General features: G+C 35.4%; 1 protein-coding gene across 2 annotated transcripts in view; it reads right to left on the bottom strand.

Annotated features, from left to right (window-relative positions):
• Positions 1-27,668, bottom strand: part of SESN3 (sestrin 3) — a 74,401-nt gene that overhangs the window by 14,801 nt on the left and 31,932 nt on the right. For both annotated transcript variants that reach the window (XM_033862123.2, XM_033862124.2), the window contains exons 2-6: positions 12,182-12,247; positions 9,420-9,617; positions 7,782-7,964; positions 5,492-5,728; positions 4,590-4,764 (exon numbers count right to left, since the gene is read on the bottom strand). In XM_033862123.2, the coding sequence (XP_033718014.1) occupies positions 4,590-4,764; positions 5,492-5,728; positions 7,782-7,964; positions 9,420-9,617; positions 12,182-12,247 (859 nt within the window). The remainder of the gene's footprint in view (positions 1-4,589; positions 4,765-5,491; positions 5,729-7,781; positions 7,965-9,419; positions 9,618-12,181; positions 12,248-27,668) is intronic.

The raw sequence follows: 27,668 nt of genomic DNA, 5'->3' as shown, positions 1-27,668 counted from the left end.
CCACATAAAGAACAGTATTTTCCTAATAAGTGTTTTAATTAATATTAAGTAAATTTAACATTTAATAAATAAATAAATATTAAATAAGTAGTTAATGAAACAATTTTGTGACATAATAAAAATTATAATCCTCAAGTGGACAGTCTTGAGAAGCTTAAAATACAAGTGCAATTACAGTAATTCATCTGAAAGACCTAATAGACTAGTAGTACCTGAATTATCTTTAATCTTTGCTATTCATGAAAATCCTAGCAATTATTCTTTTCTCATGAGTTTCGACCCTTCCTTAGTTCCCTTGGCATGGACTAATTAGGGTGCTTAATATAGGCAGGAAAGCTCAAGTGCCCAGGCTACCCAACCTAGGAAGCAGCTTATTAAAATCTTACGTAACTTATTACACATAAAGAGAAGAAACTAGCATTTGTTGAGTACTTACAATATACCAGATACTATGCTATGTACTTAATATCTATTTTTTCATTGTTTCATTAATATGAAAAGAAATATATACTTAAGAAATAATATGAAAATAAATATATACTTAAGAAATATATACTTAAGAAATAAAACTAACTGTAAGTTACTAATACCATTATCAGTACTGAGTGTCAGTAACGAATACAGTGTGGGTTAGTTTAAGATGATGTGGGAAACTTGTACACATTAAACTACTTAAACTGATCTGAAGCTTTTAGGTGACTTGCAGTTCTCCGAAGAGAAAGCTCAGGCTTCTTCCCACCCAACCCCACAACCACTGCCCTGTCTCCTTGTGCTCCAGCCTCTGTTCAGATAAATAGAAACACTTAAAAAATGGTGTTTTCAATGCATTCTCTCCTAACATGTATGGATGACGTTATGCTTTCCTGAATTCAGTTCATCACATAATAAATATAAATGAAGCCAAAAATGTAAAATGTAGTAGCAATCACTGAGGCTGCTATGAAAACTAGGAGTCTTGCAGGTTAAACCAAGACCAGTGAGTAAGTCTCTGATAAATAAGTTCTATAAACTTATTTTATTTATCAGTTCTATAAAATAAACTTATTTTATAGAACTGATAAATAAGTTCTATAAAATAGTTCCTCTCTTGAAGTGATCTTCCCCCTACACTGTACAGCCGGGTGGTCTAATTTGGCGGACATCGATCCTGGAGTTGACTATTACACAGCTGGCTCCTTTGACTTTGCTCTTAGCTTTTGTTTTGCTCATATATATTTCTAAATTGTCACAGGAACTTTAAACATTTTAAAATAAACAATAAAGAGTAAAACCAAATATGATAGAATTTTTCCTACAAATAATATCCATCTATTCATTTTCAAATTAAGAGTCAGTCAAGATCTATATTCTAGACAATTTTGTCCATAGAAGGAAATATACAAAGTTCTCTCACACTACAAATATTTTTTTCCTAAATTTACCTTAAGAAGTTAAATTAAAAAAAAAAGTGTCTGATCGACAAATATAAAACTCTAATCTTAATTCTATCTAAACAAATATTTCAAACTCTGGACTCAAAGTATTATTTTACATATTACTTGCATTCTTCTGCTCCCAAGAGGTGGCTACTAATATACTACAGAAAATACTGTGTTACAGTAATGGAGCACCATTCTAACTTGGAAAAAAAAAAAAAAAAAACAACAATAAAAGCTAGTTAACTCTGTTATCAAGCTACAGAATTCTCCCCTTGTAGAACAATTTAAACATTTATTTTCTCCAAGAGGTTTGAAAAACTATTCTTAGAATCTCTGCATGGACTCTAAAATGCTTTTATCACACTGATCAAACCAAGAAACTTGTTATAGGGAAAAATAAATTTCTATGTCCATTTTAAAACGTAGTAAGTCTATAAAAATAACTCAATTAGCCACATACTGAGTCATTTTTCTGTTATCTTTGTGTGACCAGCAAATTTAGTACTGGGAATGGTGAAGAGTTAATAATGAAACAATTTATTTCCTTGAATAATTTATAAATGACGCAGCCTTTTCTGTTAAAACCAGAACATAATTTTTGGCTAGGGTCTAAGACTTGCTAGTCAAAATTCACTATAGAAGCTAGAAGTCCTTGCTCAAGGGTCCAAGAAGGTAAAATATATTTTCAATACTAAAAAAAGAAACCTAAAAGAAATAAAACATTTATATGTCCTTTAAGCTCTAATGGTCTTAGAGAAGCTTTAAAAAATTAATGTCTATGCCATGTTTCACCGCTATTCAGCTCCAAGTATTTTCTAACCATTGTAACTTTTTCTTTCACTCTGTGCTATTTAGAAGTATACTGCTTAATTTTTAAACACTTGAGAAGTTTCCAGTTATTTTTGTTACTGATTTCTAGCTTACTTCCATTACAGTCAAAAGTTATGCTCCATGAAATTTTAATCTCAAAATTTGTTGAGATTTGTTTTATTAACAGTATATGGTTGACATTGGGAAATTTTCTATGTGCACTTGAAAAAATGCTGTATGTTGCAGATTGGGATATAGTGTTTTATATATGTCAGTTAGCTAAAGTGTGCTAAATAAGTTTAAATACTCTCTGGATTTTTGTCTACTCACTCTTTCAGTTATAAAGAGGTGTATATTAAAATTTTTCATACATACACACAAAAATTAATGTCTAAAAGTGAACAGATATTACTAACCTTAATACAATTACATTTTAAAATATTGGTTTACCTAGAAGGCTCATTACTTTCCTTTGTCCCATTTGTTTTCCCTGGATGATTTTTATAAACAACGCTTTTGATTTTAACTCCCAAATATATGCTGATAACTTCCAAAACTTTATCTTGAGCTTAAAACTCTCTCCTGCTCAACACTTGCTGCTCCAAGTGTGGTTTGCTGACCAGCAGCACGGGCATCACTTGGAGACGTGATAGAAATGAGGCTTCTCAGGTCCTGGCCCAGATGGACCAAATAGAAATCTGCATTTCAACAAGATTCCTCAGTGACTCAAGTGTACATTAAAGTTTGAGAAGCACTGTACTAGATGTCTCCAGACTGGAAGCTTTAGAGACATCACAACTCAACATGTCCAAAATAGGGCAGGTTACTTGCTCTTTAAGGTTAGAAAGGTCATCATGATAAGGCCTCTACCTACCTAATCAGCTTCCTCCTCACATTACCTACCTCGTGAGTTACGTCCTAATGCAGAACCACTTGCTTCTGCACCCAGCATCCTGTTTCCTTAGCACCGTGCCTTGGCTCAGGCAGGTATGCTGTTCACCACCAACTCCCCATCCCCCAGCCACTGTCAGACTCCCTTGCACTCAAGTCTCTAAGATTTAGCTTCGAGCCAGGCAGCTGGAGGAAGTCCTCCTCTAGGACCCCTTCTGTCCACACTCCTCCCCCACCACGACTGGGTCCATATACCCTTCACATTCTGTCATGTATTGTAATTATTTCTTTCTCTTCCACTAGCAATGAGAGCCCCCCCAGAGGGCAGGAATCATGCCTTATTTAGCCTGGAAAGCTTAGTACCTACCACCCTGCTGAGATTACATAGGGTACAATAAATGTTTGTAGTACGAACAGTAAATCAATAACCAAAACAATAAGCTTCTTTATATTTGGCATTTCCTGCTGGTTAGAAGCTCTGAGAAATTATTACTAAATATACTCAGTTTGGTAGATAAAATCTTTCATAAAAAAAATCATTGGGGAAATGATAAAAGGGGTTCTTGTTCTTCCTGGTAAAACTTCTGAGAGCTATTGGTCAACGTTATATTTAACAAACATAGCCAAATCAATTACCCTCAGGATTTATGAGACTGACTAGCTTTATGACTAGTCATTTGGAAGCCCTCTTTTAAACCAAGGGAACTGTAAAAATAAATGTTATGTAGATTGATGACTTTGAAGGGTTTAAGCTTTCAAAGTCTACTGAGTCTATGCTATTTTAATAACATTTACTATGTGGTGTTCAATATCTTTTTTAGTCATAATTGGAAAGTTTCCCTCCTATTTCAAAGTCTCTCAGAGTATTAGGAAAAAAATGTGTTCTTAAGACTAGAGCAAAGAAGCCTAGCTTTTAATACAGAATGAATTCCTCCAAATATAATCTAAGAAATGACCTAAATAATATATTTTTATAAAATTCCAAAGGTTTCTCCAAAGAAATGCAAATGCAAGTGCAGTATAATTTTAGAACTAATCTGGAAAAAAGTGGCAGTGTGAGAACAATCCTCCCACATAACTCCCCACCCACAAAAAAGGCAGAGATATTTCTTACAAATTACATCTGTCGAAACAGAATTTTACTTATCATTAAAAAAAATTACAAAAGTAGGATGGATTAAATATTCCTATCTAACCTTATAAGCAACTGGTCTGCTCTGAAAAAACATTTTATTCAGGATAGAATATGAACTACAAAACTGAAGTACCTCTCAACTGAATCTGAAATATATTCAAAGATACACCAACATAAGAGGGGAAGCAATGGCATCAGGGTCAGGTAGAGGAGAACTAAATTAAAGGAACGTGGTAGTAAAACCGTTTGGACATATCCATATGGAAAACACTGAAGGTGGTCTGTCAGGGTTCTAAGAACAACTAAAAGGCAAAGACAGTGAAATAAAAAAGCACCTGAATGAGGAAATGAATGAAAAGTATCTCCAGAGACCACAAAAAGACTTTCTTTCTTCTCCTTCTCAAAGCGAGTGGTCATTTCTTCCTGAGATGCCTCTTCATCTTCCCTTTCTTCTTGAAGCCTTTTCATTCTTTCCATTAAGGCCTCTAGCTCACTTAGAGAATCGACGATCTGGAGCCAGAGAAGATAATACTGGGTGTTATTAATATTAAAAGTTGTTCCAGTCAATGTCTCCATCTCCCAATGTCACCTTATGCATAGTGGCACTAGCAGAGTTATTAAGTCCCTAAGTGGGTTTTCCAGTAACTCCAAAGAAAATCATATGACAAAAATCAAACATTTTCAGAAGTGTAGTGTTTCTGCTTCAGGTATAAATACAAAAAGTTTATATGAATGGATTTATTTAATCTAGAATTCTAGAATTTGCTATATATTAAATTACATTAACACTTATTTTGAAAATTGAGGCAGCCTTACGATTTGTAATCTATTTGCTTTAAAAGCTTCCTTAAGACAATTCAGAACTTCAGGTACAGGTTAAATTTTTACAGTAATAAAAATTATACGAAATATTTCAAGTACATAATATCCTGTTTAATCAGATAAATTCTCTAGATTTTTTTTTTTTTTTTTTTTTTTGCGGTACTAGGGCCTCTCACTGTTGTGGCCTCTCCCGTTGCGGAAGCACAGGCTCCGGACACGCAGGCTCAGCGGCCATGGCGCATGGGTCCAGCCGCTCCGCGGCACATGGGATCCTCCCGGACCGGGACACGAACCCGTGTTCCCTGCATCGGCAGGCGGACTCCCAACCACTGCGCCACCAGGGAAGCCCTCTAGATATTTTTAACGTAGCAAGTTAAAAGGCAAAGTAGTAAAGAAAACAGTTAAGAAAACTAACCCCAAAGTTGCTGCCTGTTAGAGATGCATTCTCTATGTTGTTGTCATTAGCGAGATCACACACACAGAAATTGTTGACTGATATTAGCCTGAATCCATTGGAGATTTCTGGATCTCTTTCTGGATTGATGCCACTACCAAAAACAAAGCTTGCCAAAGCATGATAATGTGCCAGTAGGACCACAGCATGTACCAGTTCGGGCAGAGACCAATTATTTTCTCCAGTTTTGACAAGTTTCTGAAACGAAAAAGCAAATCAGAGTAAAAGTGAAAAATCATACAATGCTACAAAGCAATTTTAGAAAGTATGGAAAAATCTATAAAATTTCACATGTCCATTTATAATACTTAAAATTCCCTTTAAACATGTTTCATATATTAAAGATACAGCTTTGCTCAAACAATGTTACATTAAACCTATCTAACCTAACAGCAGAAGTATGTCGTGGCTTCTCTGAAATTCCTTATATATACAATGGAACTTCTGCTTCCAAAGCACTTTTACATATTATGCTATTTTAATAAGGTATTTTAGAGAATCCAAGAACACTGAAGCTACTTTAAGTAGGGAAGGGACTTTAAAGATTCTCTAGCAAAATCATTCATTTTATGGTTTTAAGGTAGAGACTCTACCTTAAAAATCACATAAAAATTTATTCAGTAAGTTAACTTTTAGTAATCTTTTAGATATCTTCTCTGACGGAGGAAGAACCTATAGCAGATGAGAGAAACTGTAGAATACTAGCTCACATTTGAAAGGACATAAAGAATATCAAAGCACTTTTTTATACGTTATTTTACTGGATCCTCCAGATGAATGATGGAATCGTAAGTGAAGCCATTAAAAGCAGTAATCCCTCCAATACCAATTCCAGCTGTTAATCCATCAGGGATCCTCTCCCATCCATCTTTGTCTATCTGTCTGTCTGTCTCTTTCTCAGTGGATGTGTGGGGATATGTCCTGCTGTGCCTTCACCCCCCCCCCCCACCCCACCACAAATGTAAAACCTTCATTTGTTTCACTTCACAGCTAAAACCCAAAACCAAAAAACTGCTTTTGCCTTACTCTCCATTATTTAACTACACACAAATTTAATATATGACCAAAAGCTCAGGGGAAAAAAAGGGAAAATCAATCATATTCTACCACTCTAATGTAACTTTTACATATCTTCTTTTATTTTTATAAGTAGTATTATATAATCCGAGTATACATACATTTTTCTCTGCTTTTCAAACTTTTTGAAAAGTGCAATGTTCATGGGGCTCCACTGTCTTCTATTAATTATTAAGCATGGGCTATATTGTAGCCCAGGACTATATCTCCATTCCCTTACACTTATCTCCATTCCCTTACACGTTCAAATTGCTATAACTTTGTTCATATTTTTATAAACAATCCCTAATAGATAATAAAAGTCTGAGAGTATGCATATTGACAAAAGTTAAGTTTGGTTTAACTGGGTAAATAACTAACAAGATGAGGAAAAAACAAAACAAAACAAAACAAAACCAAGGACATTTCTATGCATTAGAAGCAGGGATTTTAAATACCTAAGGCTTCTACTGATAGTGATTTAGATGATGACTCCTACTTATTGAATAGTAACCAAGTGCCAAGCACAGTGCTAAGCATATTATACAACAACCTCACCCTGGAGGCCTTTCACAGACACTCCTTTTGAAGGGCAAGTGCTCCAGTCAATCACAGTTCTCTCTCTTATCTAAGTTCTAGTTTCTAGAGGCATGTAAGCATACACACACCAGTTAGCAAATCATTTTTATTTGCAAAACCACTTTTTCAAAATCTTAAAATTATGAAATGTTAGAACTAGAAAAGAGTTTAGAACTCATTTAATCTAAGTCCCTCATTTTATAGCAGGGTGAACTACCAAGGCCCACAGAAGTAAACTTACTAAAGGTCACAAACTTGTGGGTAAAAAAGTTAGGAGACTAGAACCCAGGTATCTTATCCTGCTAGTGCATGTTCTTTGTTCTATCTACTGCTTGAAAATAGGAATCAACTTTTCTTATAGCTACTCGCTAAAGCACTAGTATAAGCTAATTACTGATTACTTGAAGAGAAATATTCATTTACATTTAAATTAAACCCACTGACTTTCTAAATTTATCTTTTTTACACATATTAATACATTATTTTTTATTTTTCAAGTTCCTAATATGCAAGTATTTAAAATTAAGTCTTAAGTAAAATACTTAACTAAAGAATTAACTCTTAGTGAGAATCGTTAGTAAACTATTTTTTTTTCCCCGAAAGAAACACTCAGTACCTGAATGTGCTCTTTTGTGATCAGCCAGGGTCGGTGTGCTAACAGCTTGTTTATTTCATTAAGATTTTTCAGTCTTTGTGGTACATATTCCAAACCATTCAACCACTCAGCAATACCTCCTGTCTTTAAAAATTCATCCACATGCATGTTTATTAAGTAAGAACACTGATGTCTAGCTGCAGCCTGATACACAAAGAAAAAAGTTAGTGGATAAAATAGTCATGGTATGGTCTTATTCTACTATTACTAAGCCAATCACTGAGATAGAGTTAATTGTTATAGCTAATAATTCTTTTCTTACAAAATCCTCTTCCTAAAACTTTCATCACAATGCTGTCATAGATTCTTGAGTCAATACATAAAGCTGATACTTTATATAAGCTAATGTCACAAGAAGCCAATTACTTCCCATCCAGAAGTGGTACGGGTCAACCTAGAACCCATTTTCTATTTATGTTAAGGAAATACATGTCCATTTCATTATGGTAAATGATATCAACTGTATTCTACCTAAAAAGCAATAGAATCTCATTAACTTGTATGTACCAATTCAGAATGTATGCTAATTTGAGTATTTCTCGTACTCCCTTTGAGATAACTGTGAATCAGCCTTTTCTGTGCCCATCCCCCTATTGAGGTGAAACTGAAGCTCACTGACCCTTTCTTTCATATGTAAGCCAGCGTCAGCCTTGATAAGTTGGTAAATCCACGCAAAACAGACTTTTCACCTCTCATTTCCTCAAGGCTGCTTCTCAGTTCAACAGTATTGTTTTATTCTATTTTCTACATCTTATTTCTCTCTTCATTGGTGACCATTCTAAGTTGGCTTTCGGCCTTACTGTCATCAAAACCTTAAGCTGAGTAATCTTTGTCAAGTTCATCATTTAATAAAACACAGGATGCAGCCCTTTTTTGTTGTTTAAAACTTCAGTGAGAGCATAAACAAATTAAACTGGATAAAAACTAACTCTTGGCCGGCTCTGCTCACTCTGCCAGCCCAGCCGTTCCACTAACCTCTCCAAATATATAGCACTTGCATCTTGTCTTCTTCTTTCCTCCAGCAATAGTCCAACTGTAGCACTGCTTCTACCCTTATTACTCCTGCTGCCTATCACCCCAATTTATAATTCTCCCCCTCAAACATTAACTCGCTAACTAGTTTGTACCAACTACTAAACTTAGAAGTGTAAGAGTTCACTTAAGAATTCGTCTCTTATCCAGAGCCTCCTTTGGTGCTGGCTGATACTTTCCTCTTATTTGGCCAAATTAGTGATGTTCATCTTGTAAAGAATGACTAAAATGGCACAAACAACCTGTTTTATATTAATAATAAAACAAAGCTATCAGGAGCAAAAACAAAACTTGTGGGCTACTAGAGATATTACTTTGGACCCTACAAGCATCTTTAATTATAAGAGATTAAACATGGAAAATGACTTTACTAATAATTAAATGAGAAACATTCAGTACATTGAGTGGCTTAAAGCATTCAAAATGTATCCAATGGACTTGGGATCCAAAAGTCCACAGGCTTTTTCAGTTCTTATTTCTACCTAATTATACTTAGCTGTGCACACACATATAATACTAGGAGGGAGAGGGACCAAGTGAGGATGATGTCACGTGAACACAGCGCACCATGATGGCGATGTAGTGCCGGTGCGGTAGAGGAAGGGGGCCGTCCATGCGCAGCATGTAGAACTGGCTCCTCAGGAAGGACTCCAGGTACTGCGTGTGCAGACTCATGACCTGGGTGATGTTGTCCAGGCGACCGGATGTAGAGTATTCTTCCACAAGAAAGTTAGTACGTTCATCCACTGTGTTTGCTTGGACAACCTTCCAATCAAGAAACAAAACAATATCATGATTTTTGTAAACACACCCTTGGTTTACATACATTATGCCACGATTGAAGCAAATGAATGTTCTTTTTATATTAACAGACACTGAAATTATGTAGTTGCTCATATTGGAAACAGAAATGAAAAAGAAAGCCCATGCATTTTTGGCTCTGGGACCACAATTTATTAAACAACAAATGTCAAATTATCAAACATTATACACACAGCTATGAAATTGGAGAAAAGAAGCTCCCATCTGCTTTGCCAGGCACATAAGGCAAAATTGGGGAGGCAAAAGCACTGGCATCTGATTACATATATTTACAATTTTATCTCAATAGCCTATGAAGATACTTAATCACTATATCTTAAGACAAGTATTTTCAGACTGATCCTTTGCTTTTTTCATTATTCAACATAAAAAAGCTTTCTGCAGTCTTTTTAGGGACAAAGAAAAATATGATAATTTATAGGAAAGTGTTAATTGAAAAATTAATAAGGACACTAGAATTCCTATTTTGAGCCCATCATATTAATTACTAAAAACAAAGTAAATTATTACAATGAACATGCTGCATTGGAGAGAATCAAAAGAGCTTTCTCAAAAATAGATTATTTACATAGAGCTTTATAAACAATGACAGCTCGGGTGTCATACCAAGAATTGGCTCCGAAGGTGTTAAGAGCTTATTAGCACCTCTTAGAAGGACCATGCTCTGTGGGAATTAATACACATCAGATGTGTATTTCTCAGATTGGTTCATTATTTATTGGTATTTTAGAATTAGAGTTCTAGACCTAAGAAGAATGTGTTCCTTATTTTAGATAAGGAAACAGACTCAAGATTAAATTCAACTCATACAGCTATTTAATAGCACAGCCCGGTCTAAAATCTAATCTCCTAAAGTCCAGACTCATGGTCTTTCCAAAGATCCACACTGCTCTTAAGAAATTCTGTTTACTTTTCAGGGCTGGCTTCACAGTCTGAAAATAAATACAAATTATACAAAGACACTACTGACTGAGGAAAATTTAATCCCAAAGGAAATGTAATGTTTGAAAAGTCTAAATTGTGAGGAAATGTTAATTACAATGGTGTAAAAAAGAGGCAATTCCACTTTGGCTCATTATAAAACCAAATATATTTCCATTTGCCCATTTCCTCCCATTTTGTCAACTACAGGGAACCAAGATGATAGTTAAAAATATGATAGGATCAAGATAAACTACATATAATTAGGGACAGAATATTTGTTGTTTTTGTTTTGTTTTCCAGCAGCAGATTCTTCTGTTTAACTGATGCCTAAAATACATTAATAGATTCATATGATGCAACAGAGCCTGAAAACAGCAGCTGCTTCTGCAAACCAGATTGTCTTCAAATACGTACTGTGTAAATGGCTGTGTTTCAGGAAGTCTTTATATATATATGAGGCAATCACTCCGCTAAGAGCAACCCTGTGCTCTATGAGGGAAATAGGACAAGCACAGCAGTTTCTCTAATGAATGGTCACCACCTAGATCAGCCACAGTCACTGAGCTCCTGAAACACTACTGTTAACTTTGGAGTTTCATGTAGATGGTAAGGTCGCTAAAAAGGCAAATGAACATGATGGAATTGCTGACTGTGGCAATGGCCTGGCATGTATCCCTTCTTTTAAGCGTTGTCTGAAACATAATAGGTACTCTATAAATATGTGTTGACTAATTTCTGAACAATAAAGAATAATGCTGGTGCTTTAAGATAAATGATATCTTTGCAGCCAATAGTAAATCAGTATATGTAACCACAGTTAATATGAATTAATAACTCCTTGAAACAGAGAAAAACTCATTTAGTGGTCCTTAAACTTTTCTTAGCCCAAATATAACTTAGAGGCATCTAGGAATCTACAGGTCCTAAAGATTGCTGTGATCTTTCATAGAGATATATACCCATTAAATAGGTACAGAAATCTTGTATTGATTATAATCTCCTTTGTGTCATTTTACATCTTTTCTTTCAACATTTACCATCTTAACTTCCCACCCTCATCAAAGGTGCAGCTTGCAGTGGAGATTCTGTGACATTCTGTCCCACCAGAGACTTAGAACCAAATGAAAAGATTAACTACTAGTGATAAAATATCATGTTTTCTTCAACAGGTTTAGTTGGAAAACTCACTTTTTCATTTCAAAATGTCTTTTCTTAACATTTATGTAACCTATAATCACCATGAAACACTAGCCATTTTAAAACCTTAAACCTTCAAAATAATATTGTTTTATTATTGTTAGCAGCTTTATTTAGAAAAGTTATATTTGAAATCAAATATGGTAAAATTTATATTATTCTAACTTTGCAGTACTACCTAACTCCAAAATAAAAAGGCAGATTATCACACGCACAGTCTTTTAAGTGAAGTTGAAATGAAAATACCTCTGTGGTTTTCTGACATATAAATAAGAAATAAGAGCAAAACACAGGTTTACTTCCATGTTAAAAAAATGGAGATATTCTTTGACATAATTAAGCTACTTTTTAAATCACACTTTATGTATATTAAGACATCAACTTACTTCCTTCTCTGGAATAAAGGCACTTGGTCCTCTTGTCAAGGGTTGAGATACTCTGATTCTTTTATCCTGTTTTTAAAAGAAAAGTTTTATGTATTAATGATGACTTTCTATGTAAAGTTAAATCGGTGCAGATTGACTGCTGAGGTACTAAAATAAATGGAATAAATAAATAGAATTATGTAAAATCAGAGTAAGTGTTAGGTCTTGGTTCCCCCCACCCACCCCGCAAAACACAAACGACAACAACAAAAACCCCATATGGCCATTGCATGAACAAGATAATGGGACAGACAAGCTCCTACCACAGTGCAGGGCACACAGTAGGCTCCCCAAATGTCATTTCCCTCAGTAACACTCTACAGCACCATAGATTTTTTAGCCCATATTTGACGTGACTGAAAACCATCAACCTCCCTAATAAAATCGTATCTAATAGTATACTAGTACACTGTTGACCTCAATTTGAAAGCTAAAGGAAAGGTTAAATTCTAAGAGGATTACATACAACTACCCAAAGCAATGATCTGATTTGTGTTCTTCTTTCTGAATAAAATAGGGATAAGCATATTTAATATAAAGTTTTGAAGCTTTAAGTAAGAAAAATGTAAACCTTGGAGAAGCAGAGGTTAATTTAATCTAAGAAATGTAGACTATAGCAATGCTTATTGCTCCACTGCTATTCTATTTAGTATTAGCAACTGCTAGATTGCCAGTGGTATGTCTGAGTGTTTATTTTTTTAAGTTTTTAATTTTTTTGTTAAATCGTTTTGGTGTCCCCATTCAATCAGGGACTAACTTCCTTCTCGGTACGCATGATGAAGAACTCTCAGGCTTTGAAATCCTTTTTAACCAGGAGAAGAGATAGGAGGAATGGCTACTTAATTTTCTATAATAAAAGTGATAGCCTAAGATTCTGAAATAGAAGCCCTCCAAAGTCATTACATAAAAATAGGGACTATGCCATGGTTTATAAATATTATAAAGACTGGGAAACTGAAGAACATGGGAACAGATGTCTGCTGGAAAGGAGTGTTAATATTAAGCTTGCCACCAAGCCCTCCTCAGGAAACTGCTAAAATGAGGAAGCAGCTCTAGGTGGTTCCTATCTGAGGATGGCAATAACTATTTCACATGACCTTGTGTCCTGGCCACAGCCAATTAGACCAATCAACACAGAAACTGATCTGCAGCCCACGAGTGCCTTGATGAAAAAAGTTCTACCCAGACAGAGCTGAGGGTAATTGGCTGGACCAGTAAGATTCTGGAGTACTAGAGTTATAGGAAAGTAATGTAATCTGACAGAGAAGAGATACAAAATAGCTCTCAGAAGCAGAGGCAAAGAGAAAACAATGAAGCAGCAGCAGAGTGGCATCAACAGATACCAGCCTCTATGGGAAAACCACTAGAGTTCCTACAGATTCGCAAGAGAAGAGCCTAATCATCTCTTCTTTCTCTCCCTTCCCCCTCTCTCTTTTTTCTCCACAAGGTGACCTGAATTTTTTTTTTGTTCCTTACAATCCAAGAGCCTACCAAACACAAAACAGTTATTTAAATCCCTTACTTCATTAGGAAGCAGTCAGACATTCAACAATTCTTTGAGAACCTAATCAGATACTGTGATAGACTGAAGACACAGGGCGAGCAAAACAGATATGGTCCCTGCCCTTGGGAGCTTGGCACACAGTCTTCAACAATTTCAGGGTTCTACTGAAATAAATATATTAAATAATAATCATCTCAAACTGCTAATGTTTCAGAAAGAAGTAGGCATCTAGGTTATACTTGTGAAGTGATGACAAATAGATCTCTATCTACTGGTGAAGTACATTAGAGGATTCCATGTAAAAAGGAATAATTTAGAATTTCTAATATTGGTATTTCTTGTCTGCATCAACTATCATCTAGATTTACCTGGAAAAATAATTTAAAAGAAAATAACAGATTTCTTCCCTTTGCTAGCCTTAGTAAATTATAGAAAATAAAATTTCAAATACTCTCTATATAGTATAGCCTAATGCGCTAGTATGTGAAAAGCAATTTCCTTGACAACTGATCATTCCAAATAAACAAAGCAGCCAGAGGAACTGACTGTGAGGACAAATCACAGGTTTGAGGGGAAAAATATCAATAGGGAGATAAGTGGAGGCTTTTATTTATGTGCATAAAAATACATAAAATTCAGAGAAAATACAGGGAGAGAAAAATAAACTAAAAGTGTACAAAGGGACTTTGGAGAAAGAGAATGATTTATTACTAATATGATTTATTTATAAAAATCATTACTTGATATATTTATCAACTGAATTTACCTTTAAATGTCTGAAATAGTTATTTTGCCTACAAAAATATTTTCTGGAGTAGCAGAGAATTAAATCTGAAATACAGTTTCATCACAAATGGAACTGCACACTACTGCACTTAAAAGAATATAACATCTATTAATTTTAACCAATTGATAAGAAGCAACTGACACGATTTCATTTGTGTCAACATTCATTTGTTCATTTATTCAGCAAATATTCACTGAGCATTCACAATGTGCTAGGCACAGTGGGGACACAAAAAAGGAGTAGATTGGCAAAAATGCATTAACTACATCATATGATATAGTCCATAGCAGATGCATATACAAAGTGATATGGGAAGACATCATTTTATTAATTATCATTTACTTTGTCATTTTCCATTAAAGTTATATACAGTTTTCACTATTATAAATAATGCTATGATGAATATCTTTGTATAAAGAGATTTGGGGGCACATTTTGTGGTATTTAAGATGGTTTCTTTAGAAAAATTCCCAGATGTGGATTTACTAGGGTTTAGGTTATAAATCTTTAAAGTTCTTGTTGCATACTACCAATATGCTAATGGAAATGTTTTACCAATTCTATTTTCAGCAGCTGAGAAAATGTTCACTGAACCCACTAACTTCAAAAGTGAAAAACAGCCTTCAAAAATGTGTTTGAAACTTTTAATTGTATACATATTTGAGGTAAAATTCCTGAAGCAGAGTTGTGATCAGATCTGTGTTTTTAATAATACAATTCTGGGAGTGATGTGGTCCCTGGGCCAGAGACAAAAAACAAAAACAAAACAAACAAACAAAGAAAACAAAACAAAACCAAAAAAAACTACAAAAAAACACCCTAAACCAAAAATCAAAACAAAACAAAACCCTAGTTGGGAAGCTAGTGCAATAGCCCAGGGGATAGATGACGTGGCCTCACCTAAGAGAGCTATTTATACACTGAAGAGACGGGAAAACTAACATTTTAAAGTTATACCAGCATGTATCCTTCTTCGGTTATATTTTTAAAATGGCGTCACTATTGAAAGGATCAGTCTACTTCCAGCTTCTGTAAAAGAAGCATATTTTCTGGTGAAGACTCTACTATTGTCTCGGTTGACTGTGTTGCATATTTATATGAAGGTAAAAAAAATTTTTTTAACAATCAAGGCAGCTTGTAAATTCTCCTTAAAACTCATTTTCCTGAACGTTTTTTCCCCACCTACTTTCTATTTCTGTATCTTTTTAAAGTTGATAAAATAAAACACAAAAGAAATAGGATAGCACCATATCCAAAAGATTCCCTTTACAACCATAAGCTGGAGTTCTGGTCCCCTGTAATACCTTGTAATACCTTTCCTCAGCTTTTATTTCAAATTTAAAATGACCAAGGACTGGGTTCCTACTTTATTCATGTCCTGATTCACTTTTCTGAAGTCTCCAGACCTGTGTTGCCTTACGTGGCAGCCATCAGCCACATGTGACTACATTTAAATTAATTAAAATTAAATAAAGTTCAAAATCCAGTTGCTTAATCATGCTGGTCACATTTCAAGTGCCCAGCAGCCACACGTGGCTCTGGCTCCTACTGTACAGGCCTGTGCAGGCATCTCCGTCACAGAAGGTTCTACCATCACAGAAACGCTGCTCGAGACTACATCTGATTTTCTTTTAATCACATCTTCAGGCATTTTAATGCCTTTTTGAAATGTTAAATGACTGCTCTGCAGAGTTTTTGGTCTGATGGTCACACCTACTGAATCCCATAACCAAGCATCTTAATGTAATTGCAGAAATCCGCTCAACCGAATTGAGAGTGAATCCAGACAGAAACAATTCAGGAAAAGAAAAAAAAACCAAAATCAGCCAGTTCTGAGAATCTTTGTCTCAATGTCTGCACATATTACAGCCTGCAAAAAGATATCAAGGACTTTTTTTTTTTCCCCTTTTAAAAAATTACAGTAAAAAAACACAGAACATGAACTCTACCCTCCTAACAAGTGCACAGTACAGTACTGAAAACAGATGTCCAGGACTTTGTCATCTGGCATAACTGAAACTTTACACCCACTGAACAACAGCTGCCCACACTCTTCAGATCCCAGCTGAGATGCTACCCCTGCAATCACTGGCCTTCTCATCTCCATGGACAATTCACATCTGCTTCTTGCTAGGCAACTCTCCCCTAGCTCAGCTTTCCTAGCACTGAACCATCCAATACACTGACTTCTTTGAACACTTCTACACTCTTCCTAGACATTCCTTTTACTTCCTTCATTGACATTCATTCTCTCAAGTGAGCGTTCTCGTCCATAGCTTCCATCTTCTTGATACAAACAAAACTCTGCTGAACTGTTGAGCTTCACTATATTGCGGGGAGGAGGGTGGAGCAGATTAAGGAGAGAGAAGGGCATGTGATGTGAAAAACAAGCAAGCCCTGCAACTGACTGCTGTATCTTTGCTATTGAGCTCAGAGCTAGCTCTGCTCTGCCCTTCCATCTGGCTTTGGGGCATTTTGAACTGCTGGGGCATTTTGGAACCTTACAATCAACATGTTTCAGACTAATCTCCTACCCTAAACAGGTTGTTCCTCACTTTCCTCTATAAGTTATAAATCACCACACAACACCAGTAACCCTGGCTCTGAGAGTTATCTTTGACTCTCCATCCTAGGAATCTGCATTCAAACAGCTGCTAAATCCTATAATTGCCTTTTCCCAACAAAATCTTTCAGTTACCCTTTCCCCAGCTCCATCTCAACCGTAAGAGTGTCTCTTATGCTGAGAAATATTTTCCCCTCACAGCTGAGAATCATGTCAATTCCAGGCCCTTGCTTTTGAGGAGATAACACATAAAAATGTAAAAAAAACTCGCAAAGTACAAGACAAAATAATATTTCATTTTAAACTTTTCTTCTGTCAATTTTCCCTAAAGCATAATAAAACACCCCAAACTGTAACAGCTGTAATATACTTTCTCAACAGATGCTACTCTTAATAGAAGAATTCCAGGGTTGTTCTATATTAGAAGTGAAAATAACCCATAGCTACACTAATTTTGAGGAATAATATTGCCATGTTTTCCTCTCTTAAGTATAAAGCTAATATCTTATCCTGGGGAATATGTGACTTTGATCATACTAGTGAATCTTACACAATGACCTTGAAATCATAAACCTTGTTTCATTTCTGTGAAAAAGTAAAACCAAAAAACAAGTCCTGGATTTTTTAAAAACTGTACTTTCCATTACAGTATCCACTAGTCACATGTGGCTCTTTAAATTTAAGTTGATTAACATTAAACAGAAGTTAAAAACTAAGTGTCTTGATTGCACTAGCCACATTTAAAGTGTATAATAGCTACATGTAGCTAGTGGGTACCAAGCTGGATTTTTCTATCATTGCCAAAAGTTCTATGGTACAGCACTGCTCCATAGCATTGATTAGTCTTGATTTCAGCTACTCGGATAATGTAAAGATACAAAATGGTTAAAAATTCAGGAATGAACATAAGCAGAATAGACAAGTATTAAGGTAACTTCATAGAAATATAAAAATTATTTGGATAGTAAGACTGCAAAACCAATAAAACCAACAAATTAACGACGATGGCAGAAAAGTTGGCAGATGCCATTCTTCAGAGTCTTAATTTTTTTTTCCTCCCGGACCGGGGCACGAACCCCGTGTCCCCTGCATCAGCAGGCAGACTCTCAACCACTGCGCCACCAGGGAAGCCCCCAGAGTCTTAATTTGATGACAACTTTCAAGTCACTAACTTAAAAAGAAGAAAGGAAATTCTCTAAAATGTTGACTCATGTTAAAAATAAAAGGGGGTATAAAATATTTAAGAAATTTTAAACAATAGTAAATTTAATTGTGATTTGTCTTCAAATATCTTAGACAGCAGTCACAGTATTTGCTTAAATTTTTTTCCCATAAAATCCTACGATTTTAATCAAGAGAAAAACTAGTTATAAAATAAGAACTGATACTTTTTATGTATCAGTTCCATGTGTCCTAAGAGATTATTTTACAAGGGTTGTGATCTCAAGAATGCTACATAAGGAAAGTTTCTTTCTTCAGATGTGTTATTATAGCTGAAAGAAGTTATGCTTGAAATTCATCAGGTAAAATTATGCCTATTAAGTAATTATGTGCTGGAAAACAAAACACTAAAAGGATAAAGATGAATTATATTTAGAAAATTGCTTATTTTGACACTTAACTGCTAGGCAATTTACTAGATCACTTTATATAAATTAATCCCACTAGAAAATTATGTGGACGTTAGGAATTCTTAAAATTATGAGACTTTAGAGGTAATCAGCAAATTACTTGCCCCTAAAAGGCCAACTGCTAAGGAGAAATAATTGCTGCATTTTAAGCTACTAAATATCTTTAAAATAAATTATTCAATTTAATTTTTACATTTATCTTCTTTAGTTTATTTCATTAAAAATGGAAAAGCAAAAAACATACAAATTCTATCCATTAAAATGTAAAAGCTGCTTATGAATTTATATCTATGGGAGACAATAATATTGAGAGTAATGTGTATAATTAACTTTACATACAGACATTAAGAGGTTAAAAAAATGTGTTCAACATATAAAAAATTCTGGCAAAGCAGAAATTTGACTCCACTTAACATACTAATCCCTCAATTTTTGAAGATTTTTAAAGGTATCTTTAGAAGATAGTTTAATAACTTCAACATTTTTTAACATACTGTAATGACAAAATATCTTAAGTATAAAACACATACTCCAAATAAAAATTTTAATTGTGACCATAAGAAAGCTAACTGCAATTATCAACACAAACAGTAAATTACAGTTGTTGACTCTCCTTCTATTCTTTTTAGATGTTCCATTTTGGCAGAAACCACTGCAGAAAGGGCAGAGATGGGTAGGTGGCTCTATGCTAAGAAATAATGCTGATGTCGTCTTTTTATTCCTTAGCAGACAATCTCAGGAATAATGACTGGGTTTATAGAAATTGATGACATTACATATTTCAGAAGGAAAGGGCAAATGGAAAAGAACACAGAGATATTCTAAAAACTGTCTATCCCTAAATGAGAAAAGGATGGGTTTTAAATTAGATTAATTGTAATAGATTTTTAATTTTATAGTAAACTCAAATTTAAATGTCTGTCATTACCTGGAATATACATTACTTCCCACCATCCCAAAATGGTCTAAAAGACTATTTAATAAAATTGTGACTTCTCCTACTCTAGGTTAAAATATGTATTGACCTTCAATACAATAAAGATATGTATTATAATAACTAACTGAGATCTAAGGTCATTTAGTGAGAAAAGACTGGTAAGCAGAAAACAGCAATAGCATCAAGGGCAAGAATCTTGCAAATCACACAACATCTCTTCCATTCCTTGGAGCTAGAGTGGTATAGGGACCCCAAGAGCACCAGGAGCCCAGCCCCACATGTAGGGTGTGGCAGAAATTTGCAGACGCTCTTAAGAGCACTAGAAATTCCCCTTCGTAAGTGGGGAATCCTGTCTCCAAGACCCTGAGATTTCAGTTCCCCTTCTAACCAAGCTATTAAAACCAAGGCTACCAAGCCCTTCCTGCAACAGCTCCACCACTGGGTATAGTCACTTGAGGAACACTGCAAAGATCTTGTCACTAATAACATGAATTTCAGCCTTCTTCAACAACATATACTGAGTAAGATTTTTAACTTGAAATCTCAAAACATTTCCACTAAAAGTACTGCATTTATCAATTTCCCTACCTCCTCATTCCCCTACTAAGCTGTCAGGTGCTATTGGGTTGGGACAGTACCTTGTTCATCTTGGAGTATTTCAACTTTAGTATGGTGTATGGTGTCAGGTAAACTTCAGGTCCATTTTTGAAAGTTCTACATAGTGGCCATTTGAATAACAGAATCTCTTTTCAAAAAATGAGTTTCAGGAAATGAATTAAGCAACTCTCACTAAAAAACCAAAAAACCTTGGTGTGCCATTCGGTAGGAACAGTTAGATAAATTTTGGTTTACTAACTTGTGGGCCTAAAGATAAACAAACTCACCTACTGAGTACTCTGGAAACAGTAGCCATGAGTATTACTATCACTAGTAGAAATCAGCAGTAGTTGTTGTAGTAGATGCAATTAAGTACGCAAAGATAAACCTCATCCTAGCACTAAAAGAATTAAAAATGAATATCCATAGAGCAAAGTTTCTAAACTTTGAGTTTCTAAATGAGCTTCCCCTTGGCTAGTACCAAAATCCCTTAAATTTTACTCATTAGAACACATGGGTGACCCTGTTCAAAGTGCAGGCAAGTTTTCATATTTACATCCTGTCTATGAAATAGCAAACTTCTAAAAACAAAGGACCACAAGTACCCTCTACAACCACACAGTGACACAAACCTACAAAGAAGAACAAATATGGGCCTAGGATAGCCTTTAAACTACACCATTAGCTAATCCTTTAAACCGAAAGTAAACCTAAAATCATGCTCCAGTCCAGTGCCATCCAGAGGCAAGTAGCAAAGAATACACCTCATTTTCCACTTTCCATGTAATACCACAGAGTAGCATAAATCAATTAAGTTAGGTTTACTTGTAAATTAAAAATTGATATTTCTAACATGGCAGATCTTCTCTGTGTCCTGTGGAATTTAGATAGATCTGAACCAGCATTTCCTGAGGCTCTGCCCTCCCTTTTTATCTCTATTGAAATTCTACCCATTCTTCCTCTAAGACCCAGCTCAAATACCAACTCTTTTGGTCTTCCTCCACTCCCACCAACTCTCAAGCTCTTCTAGTAATTTAAATCTATTCTTCTTAAGATTCACAATCATACTTTGTTTCTCGCTTATAGCTATTAACATATGTCATTATCTTATCACTCCCTTCGGACCATAAGTAAGCTCCTTAGAGAGCAGGATCCATTTCTAACCTGGTATCTATAGCATTACAGTACAGCAACATGAAAATAATAAACGCTCATACATTTGTTGAGTTAAACTGAGGAGACAGGAGTCTGGTACAGGCTCTTCCACCCCTTTTCTCTTCCTTCAGCAGGGAAGAGCATCCTGTGGACTCGAGGCAGTTCTCTGCACTCTTATTGAGAAATACCAATAAATTAAACTAATAACCACAGTCCTGGACATCAATCCATTACCTTCCTTGTACCGTCTGGGCCCCCTATGTGACAAATATTCACTTTTCTCCATTTGTTTATCTTTTTATGTTGTTAAAACAAGCAAGACCTGCACACTTCCTATAATTTGTACTACTTTCTTAAAAACCAGTAATAATATTGCATGTCATGACACTGATCTTGAGCAACAAAGACTCCTATAAAAGCTTTTAAGTGTTAAGCACTTTCTTTAGAGATGCAGAATGACAAAATATACTCATTGAACATGCTGTAAAATTTTGGGCTAAGGGCAAGAAAATGAGAAGAGAACTATGCCTTGTACCTGAGATAATGCAACTTCATAATAGCTACCTAACTCAATGCTTCCTTATTAACATATAGACAATATACTTTACTACCACTAATTATAAGATCACTCCCAGGTCCCACAAAAGTATTAAGAAGTGCTTTACTTCCATACAAACTATTTTTATTCATTTAGTTAGTTTTGGCTGCACCGCAGGCTTGTGGGATCTTAGTTCACCAAGACCAGGGATCGAACCCAGGCCCCTGGCAGTGGAAGTGCAGAGTCCTAACCACTGCACCACCAGGGAATTCCCTCAAACAATTTTTAATGTCTGTAATGTGTAATAGTAAAACTTGCTTTTAATTTTAGAAAGCTTTACCTATTAAAATTATGTTCCAATTAGATTAAAAGAAATAAAAGTTGGGAGTTTTTGAAATTAAGACTCCTATTAGAGACAATTATGGCTACAGAACATTCTAATATTACTCAGTATATGGCTGATAGCTACTAGTCTTTTGGAGAAACAAAAAATATGCTGTGAATGTAGTTACCTGGTATATGAAGGAAAAGTAGAGTTTTAAGTCAAACATCTGTATTTAGTACCTACCACCCATGTTGTAACAAAATCAAAAGGCCTCTAAGTTTTTCTAATGAAACAGAATGACGGGACAGTTTCCAGGTTTTTCAAAACCCAATGATTAACAAAATACAGGTCACTTGCTCAGCTTAGAGGAATCAGGGAAAAAAACATTAAATACAATTGATTTCTAGAGATTTTCAAAACAAGCATTTAGCCATTTGAAAAACCAGTACTTCTTTATACACTGAGTTGTCAAAAATAACAAGAACTCATGCTCTCATTTAAATTGAGAAAGTACCTTTCACACAGCCTGCCAGGAACACAACTGAGCAAATTAAAGTATGTTCAGTTTTACATCGAATTATATTAAACTTCAGTTTCAATACAACTGAAAAGAATAGAAGTTTGAAAGGAACAATTGTGTTTTAATTTTTGCCTAGAATAGAAAATAGGATTTGTCTCGTGAACTTCATCTCTTCATCTCTATCTTGTCAATCCCTAAATCTATTAACAGAGGACTACAAAACTGTGCTTTAGTGTATACAGGTAAACTTAAAACCTGTTATAATCAGAATTAAAACCAGTTGTTATGCTCATGTAAGTAGATGGCTCACAAACTTTTTGATATCAGAACCTCTTTATATTGCTAAAAAATATTGACCCCAAAAGCTTTTGTTAATGTGAGTGATATCTATCAATAATTATTACATTAGAAATTAAATCAAAGAAAAAATTTAAATATTAATTCATTTAAAAATAAAAATAGAATAAACCCATTACATTTTAACACAAATGAATGTTTTTGAAACTACAGTTTCCAAAACAAAACAAAACAAATTTACTAAGAAGAGTAACATCATTATACATTTGTGTAAATATCTGGCTTAATTAAAGAAAACGGGATTCTTATATCCACTTCTGTATTCAATCTGTTTGTTGTACAACATGAAGAAAATCCAGCCTCATGGATACTACATTAAGACTTGATAAGTAGTAGCTTTTAAGTTTGTTGGAATGTAGAATCTGAAACCACATCAATAAACTTCTTACTCTGTTACATAAAAATCCATTGGTTTGAGATTGGTTCAAGATGGCGGAGTAGAAGGACGTGTGCTCACTCCCTCTTGCGAGAGCACCGTAATCACAACTAACTGCTGAACAATCATCAAGAGGAAGGCATTGGAACTCAAAAAAAAAGATACCCCACATCCAAAAACAAAGGAGAAGCAGCAATGAGATGGTAGGAGGGGTGCAATCACAATAAAATCAAATCCCATAATTGCTGGGTAGGTGACTCACAAACTGGTGAACACTTATACCACAGAAGTCCACCCACTGGAGTGAAGGTTCTGAGCTCCACATGAGGCTTCCCAACCTGGGGGTCTGGCAACGGAGGGAGGAATTCCTAGAGAATCAGACTTCAAAGGCTAGCGGGATTTGACTGTAGGACTTTGACAGGAGTGGAGGAAACAGAGACTCCACTCTTGGAGGGCACACACAAAGTAGTGTGCACATCAGGACCTGAGGGAAGGAGCAGTGACCCCATAGGAGACTGAACCAGACCTACATGCTAGTGTTGGAGGGTCTCCTGTGGAGACAGGGGGGTGGCTGTGGCTCACTGTGGGGACAAGGTCACTGGCAGCAGAAGATCTGGAAAGTGCTCCTTGGCGTGAGCCCTCCCAGAGTCCGCCATTAGCCCCACCAAAGAGCCAGGTAGGCTCCAGAGCTAAGTCACCTCAGGCCAAACAACCAACAGGGAGGAAACCCAGCCCCACCCATCAGCAGACAAGCGGATTAAAGTTTTACTGAGCTCTGCCCACCAGAGCAACACCCAGCTCTACCCACCACCAGTCCCTCCTATCAGGAAGCTTGTACAAGCCTCTTAGATAGCCTCATCCACCAGAGGGCAGACAGCAGAAGCAAGAAGAACTACAATTCTGCAGCCTGTGGAAGAAAAACCACATTCACAGAAAGATAGATAAAATGAAAAAGAAGAGGGCTTTGTATCAGATGAAGGAACAAGATAAAACCTGAGAAAAACAACTAAAAGAAGTGGAGATAGGCAAGCTTCCAGGAAAAGAATTCAGAATAATGATAATGAAGATGATCTAGGACCTCGGAAAAAGAATGGAGGCAAAAATTAAGAAGATGCAAGAAATGATTAAAAAAGACCTAGAGGAATTAAAGAACAAACACCTAGAAGAATTAAAGAACAAACAAACGGAGATGAACAACACAATAACTGAAATGAAAAATACACTAAAAGGAATCAATAGCAGAATAACTGAGGCAGAAGAACGGATAAGTGACCTGGAAGACAGAATGGTGGAATTCTCTGCCATGGAACAGAATAAAGAAAAAAGATGAAAATAAATGAAGACAGCCTAAGAGACCTCTGGGACAATATTAAACACAACAACATTTGCATTATAGGGGTCCCAGAAGGAGAAGAGAGAGAGAAAGGACCCGAGAAAATATCTGAAGAGATTATAGTCGAAAACTTCCCTAACATGGGAAAGGAAATCGCCACCTAAGTCCAGAAAGCACAGAGTTCCAGGCAGGATAAACCCAAGAAGAAACATGCCGAGACACATAGTAATCAAATTGGCAAAAATTAAAGACAAAGAAAAGTTATTGAAAGCAACAAGGGAAAAAATGAAAAATAACATACAAGGGAACTCCCATAAGGTTAACAGCTGATTTCTCAGCAGAAACTCTACAAGCCAGAAGGGAGTGGCACAATATATTTAAAATGATGAAAGGCAAGAACCTACAACCAAGATTACCCTACTCGGCAAGGATCTCATTCAGATTCAACAGAGAAATCAAAAGCTTTACAGACAAGCAAAAGCTAAAAGAATTCAGCACCACCAAACAAGCTCTACAGCAAATGTTAAAGGAACTTCTCTAAGTGGGAAACACAAGAGAACAAAAGGACCTACAAAAACACACCCATAACAATTAAGAAAATGGTAATAGGAACATACATATTGATAATTACCTTAAACGTCAATGGATTAAATACTCCAACCAAAAGACACAAGCTCGCTGAATGGATGCAAAAGCAAGACCCATATATATGCTGTCTACAAGAGACCCACTTCAGACCTAGGGACACATATAGACTGAAAGTGAGGGGATGGAAAAAGATATTCCATGAATATGGAAATCAAAAGAAAGCTGGAGTAGCAATACTCATATCAGATAAAATAGACTTCAAAATATAAAATGTTACAAGAGACAAAGAAGGACACTACACAATGATCAAGGGATCAATCCAAGAAGAAGATATAACAATTATAAATAGATATGCACCCAACACAGGAGTACCTCAATACATAAGGCAACTGCTAACAGCTATAAAAGAGGAAATCAACAGTAACACAATAATAGTGGAAGATTTTAACACCTCACTTACACCAATGGACAGATCATCCAGAAAGAAAATTAATAAAGAAACACAAGCTTTAAATGACACAATAGACCAGATAGATTTAATTGATATTTATAGGACATTCCATCCCAAGACAGCAGATTACACTTTCTTCTAAAGTGTGCATGGAACATTCTCAGGATAGATCACATCTTGGGTCACAAATCAAACCTCGGTAACTTTAAGAAAATTGAAATCATATCAAGCATCTTTTTCGACCACAATGCTATGAGATTAGAAATAAATTACAGGGGAAAAAACGTAAAAAACACAAACACATGGAGGCTAAACAATACGTTACTAAATAACTAAGAGATCACTGAAGAAATCAAAGAGGAAATCAGAAAGTACCTAGAGACAAATGACAACGAAAACATGAAGATCCAATAGCAAAGATCAATAAAACTAAAAGCTGCTTCATTGAAAAGATAAACAGATTGATAAAACTTTAGCCAGACACATCAAGAAAAAGAGGGAGAGGACTCAAATCAATAATATTCAAAATGAAAAAGGAGAAGTTACAACGGACACCGCAGAAATACAAAGCATCATAAGAGACTACTACAAGCAACTCTATGCCAATAAAATGGACAACCTGGAAGAAATGGACAAATTTTCAGAAAGGTATAACCTTCCAAGACTGAACCAGGAAGAAATAGAAAATATGAACAGACCAATCACAAGTAATGAAATTGAAACTGTGATTAAAAAATCTTCCAACAAACAAAAGTTCAGGACCACATGGCTTCACAGGTAAATTCTATCAAACATTTAGAGAAGAGCTAACACCCATCCTTCTCAAACTCTTCCAAAAAATTAAGGAGGAAGGAACACTCCCAAACTCATTCTATGAGGCCACCATCACCCTGATACCAAAACCAGACAAAGATACTTCAAAAAAGAAAATTACAGATCATTATCACTGATGAATATAGATTCAAAAATCCTCAACAAAATACTAGCAAATACGATCCAACAACACATTAAAAGGATCATACACCATGATCAAGTGGGATTTATACCAGGGAGGCAAGGATTCTTCAATATATGCAAATTAATCAATGTGATACACCACATTAACAAACTGAAGAATAAAAACCATATGATCACCTCAACAGATGCAGAAAAAGCTTTTGATAAAACTCAACACCAATTTATGATAAAAACTTTCCCGAAAGTGGGCATAGAGGGAACCTACCTCAACATAATAAAGGCCATATATGACAAACCCACAGCCAACATTGTTCTCAATGGTGAAAAACTGAAAGCATTTCCTCTAAGATCAGGAATAAGGCAAGGATGTCCACTCTCACCACTATTATTCAACATAGTTTTGGAAGTCATAGCCTCGACAATCACAGAAGAAAAAGAAATACAAATTGGAAAAGAAGAAGTAAAACTGTCACTGTTTGCAGATGACATACTATACATAGAGAATCCTAAAGATGCCATCAGAAAGCTACTAGAGCTAATCAATAAATTTGGTAAAGTCGCACGTTACAAAATTAATGCACAGAAATCTCTGGCATTCCTATACACCAACAACAAAAGATCAGAAAGAGAAATTAAGGAAACAATCCCATTTACCATTGCAACAAAAAGAATAAAATACCTAGGAATAAACCTACCTAAAGAGGTAAAAGACCTGTACTCAGAAAACTATAAGACACTGATGAAAGAAATCAAAGATGACACAAACAGATGGAGAGATATACCATGTTCTTGGATTGGAAGAATCAATATTGTGAAAATGACTATACTA

This window comes from Tursiops truncatus, chromosome 8 (assembly GCF_011762595.2).
Source record: "Tursiops truncatus isolate mTurTru1 chromosome 8, mTurTru1.mat.Y, whole genome shotgun sequence".
NCBI classification, from domain to species: Eukaryota; Metazoa; Chordata; class Mammalia; order Artiodactyla; family Delphinidae; genus Tursiops; species Tursiops truncatus.
The sequence above is the reverse complement of the archived record's forward strand: the minus strand, read 5'-3'. Positions and strand labels throughout refer to the sequence as shown.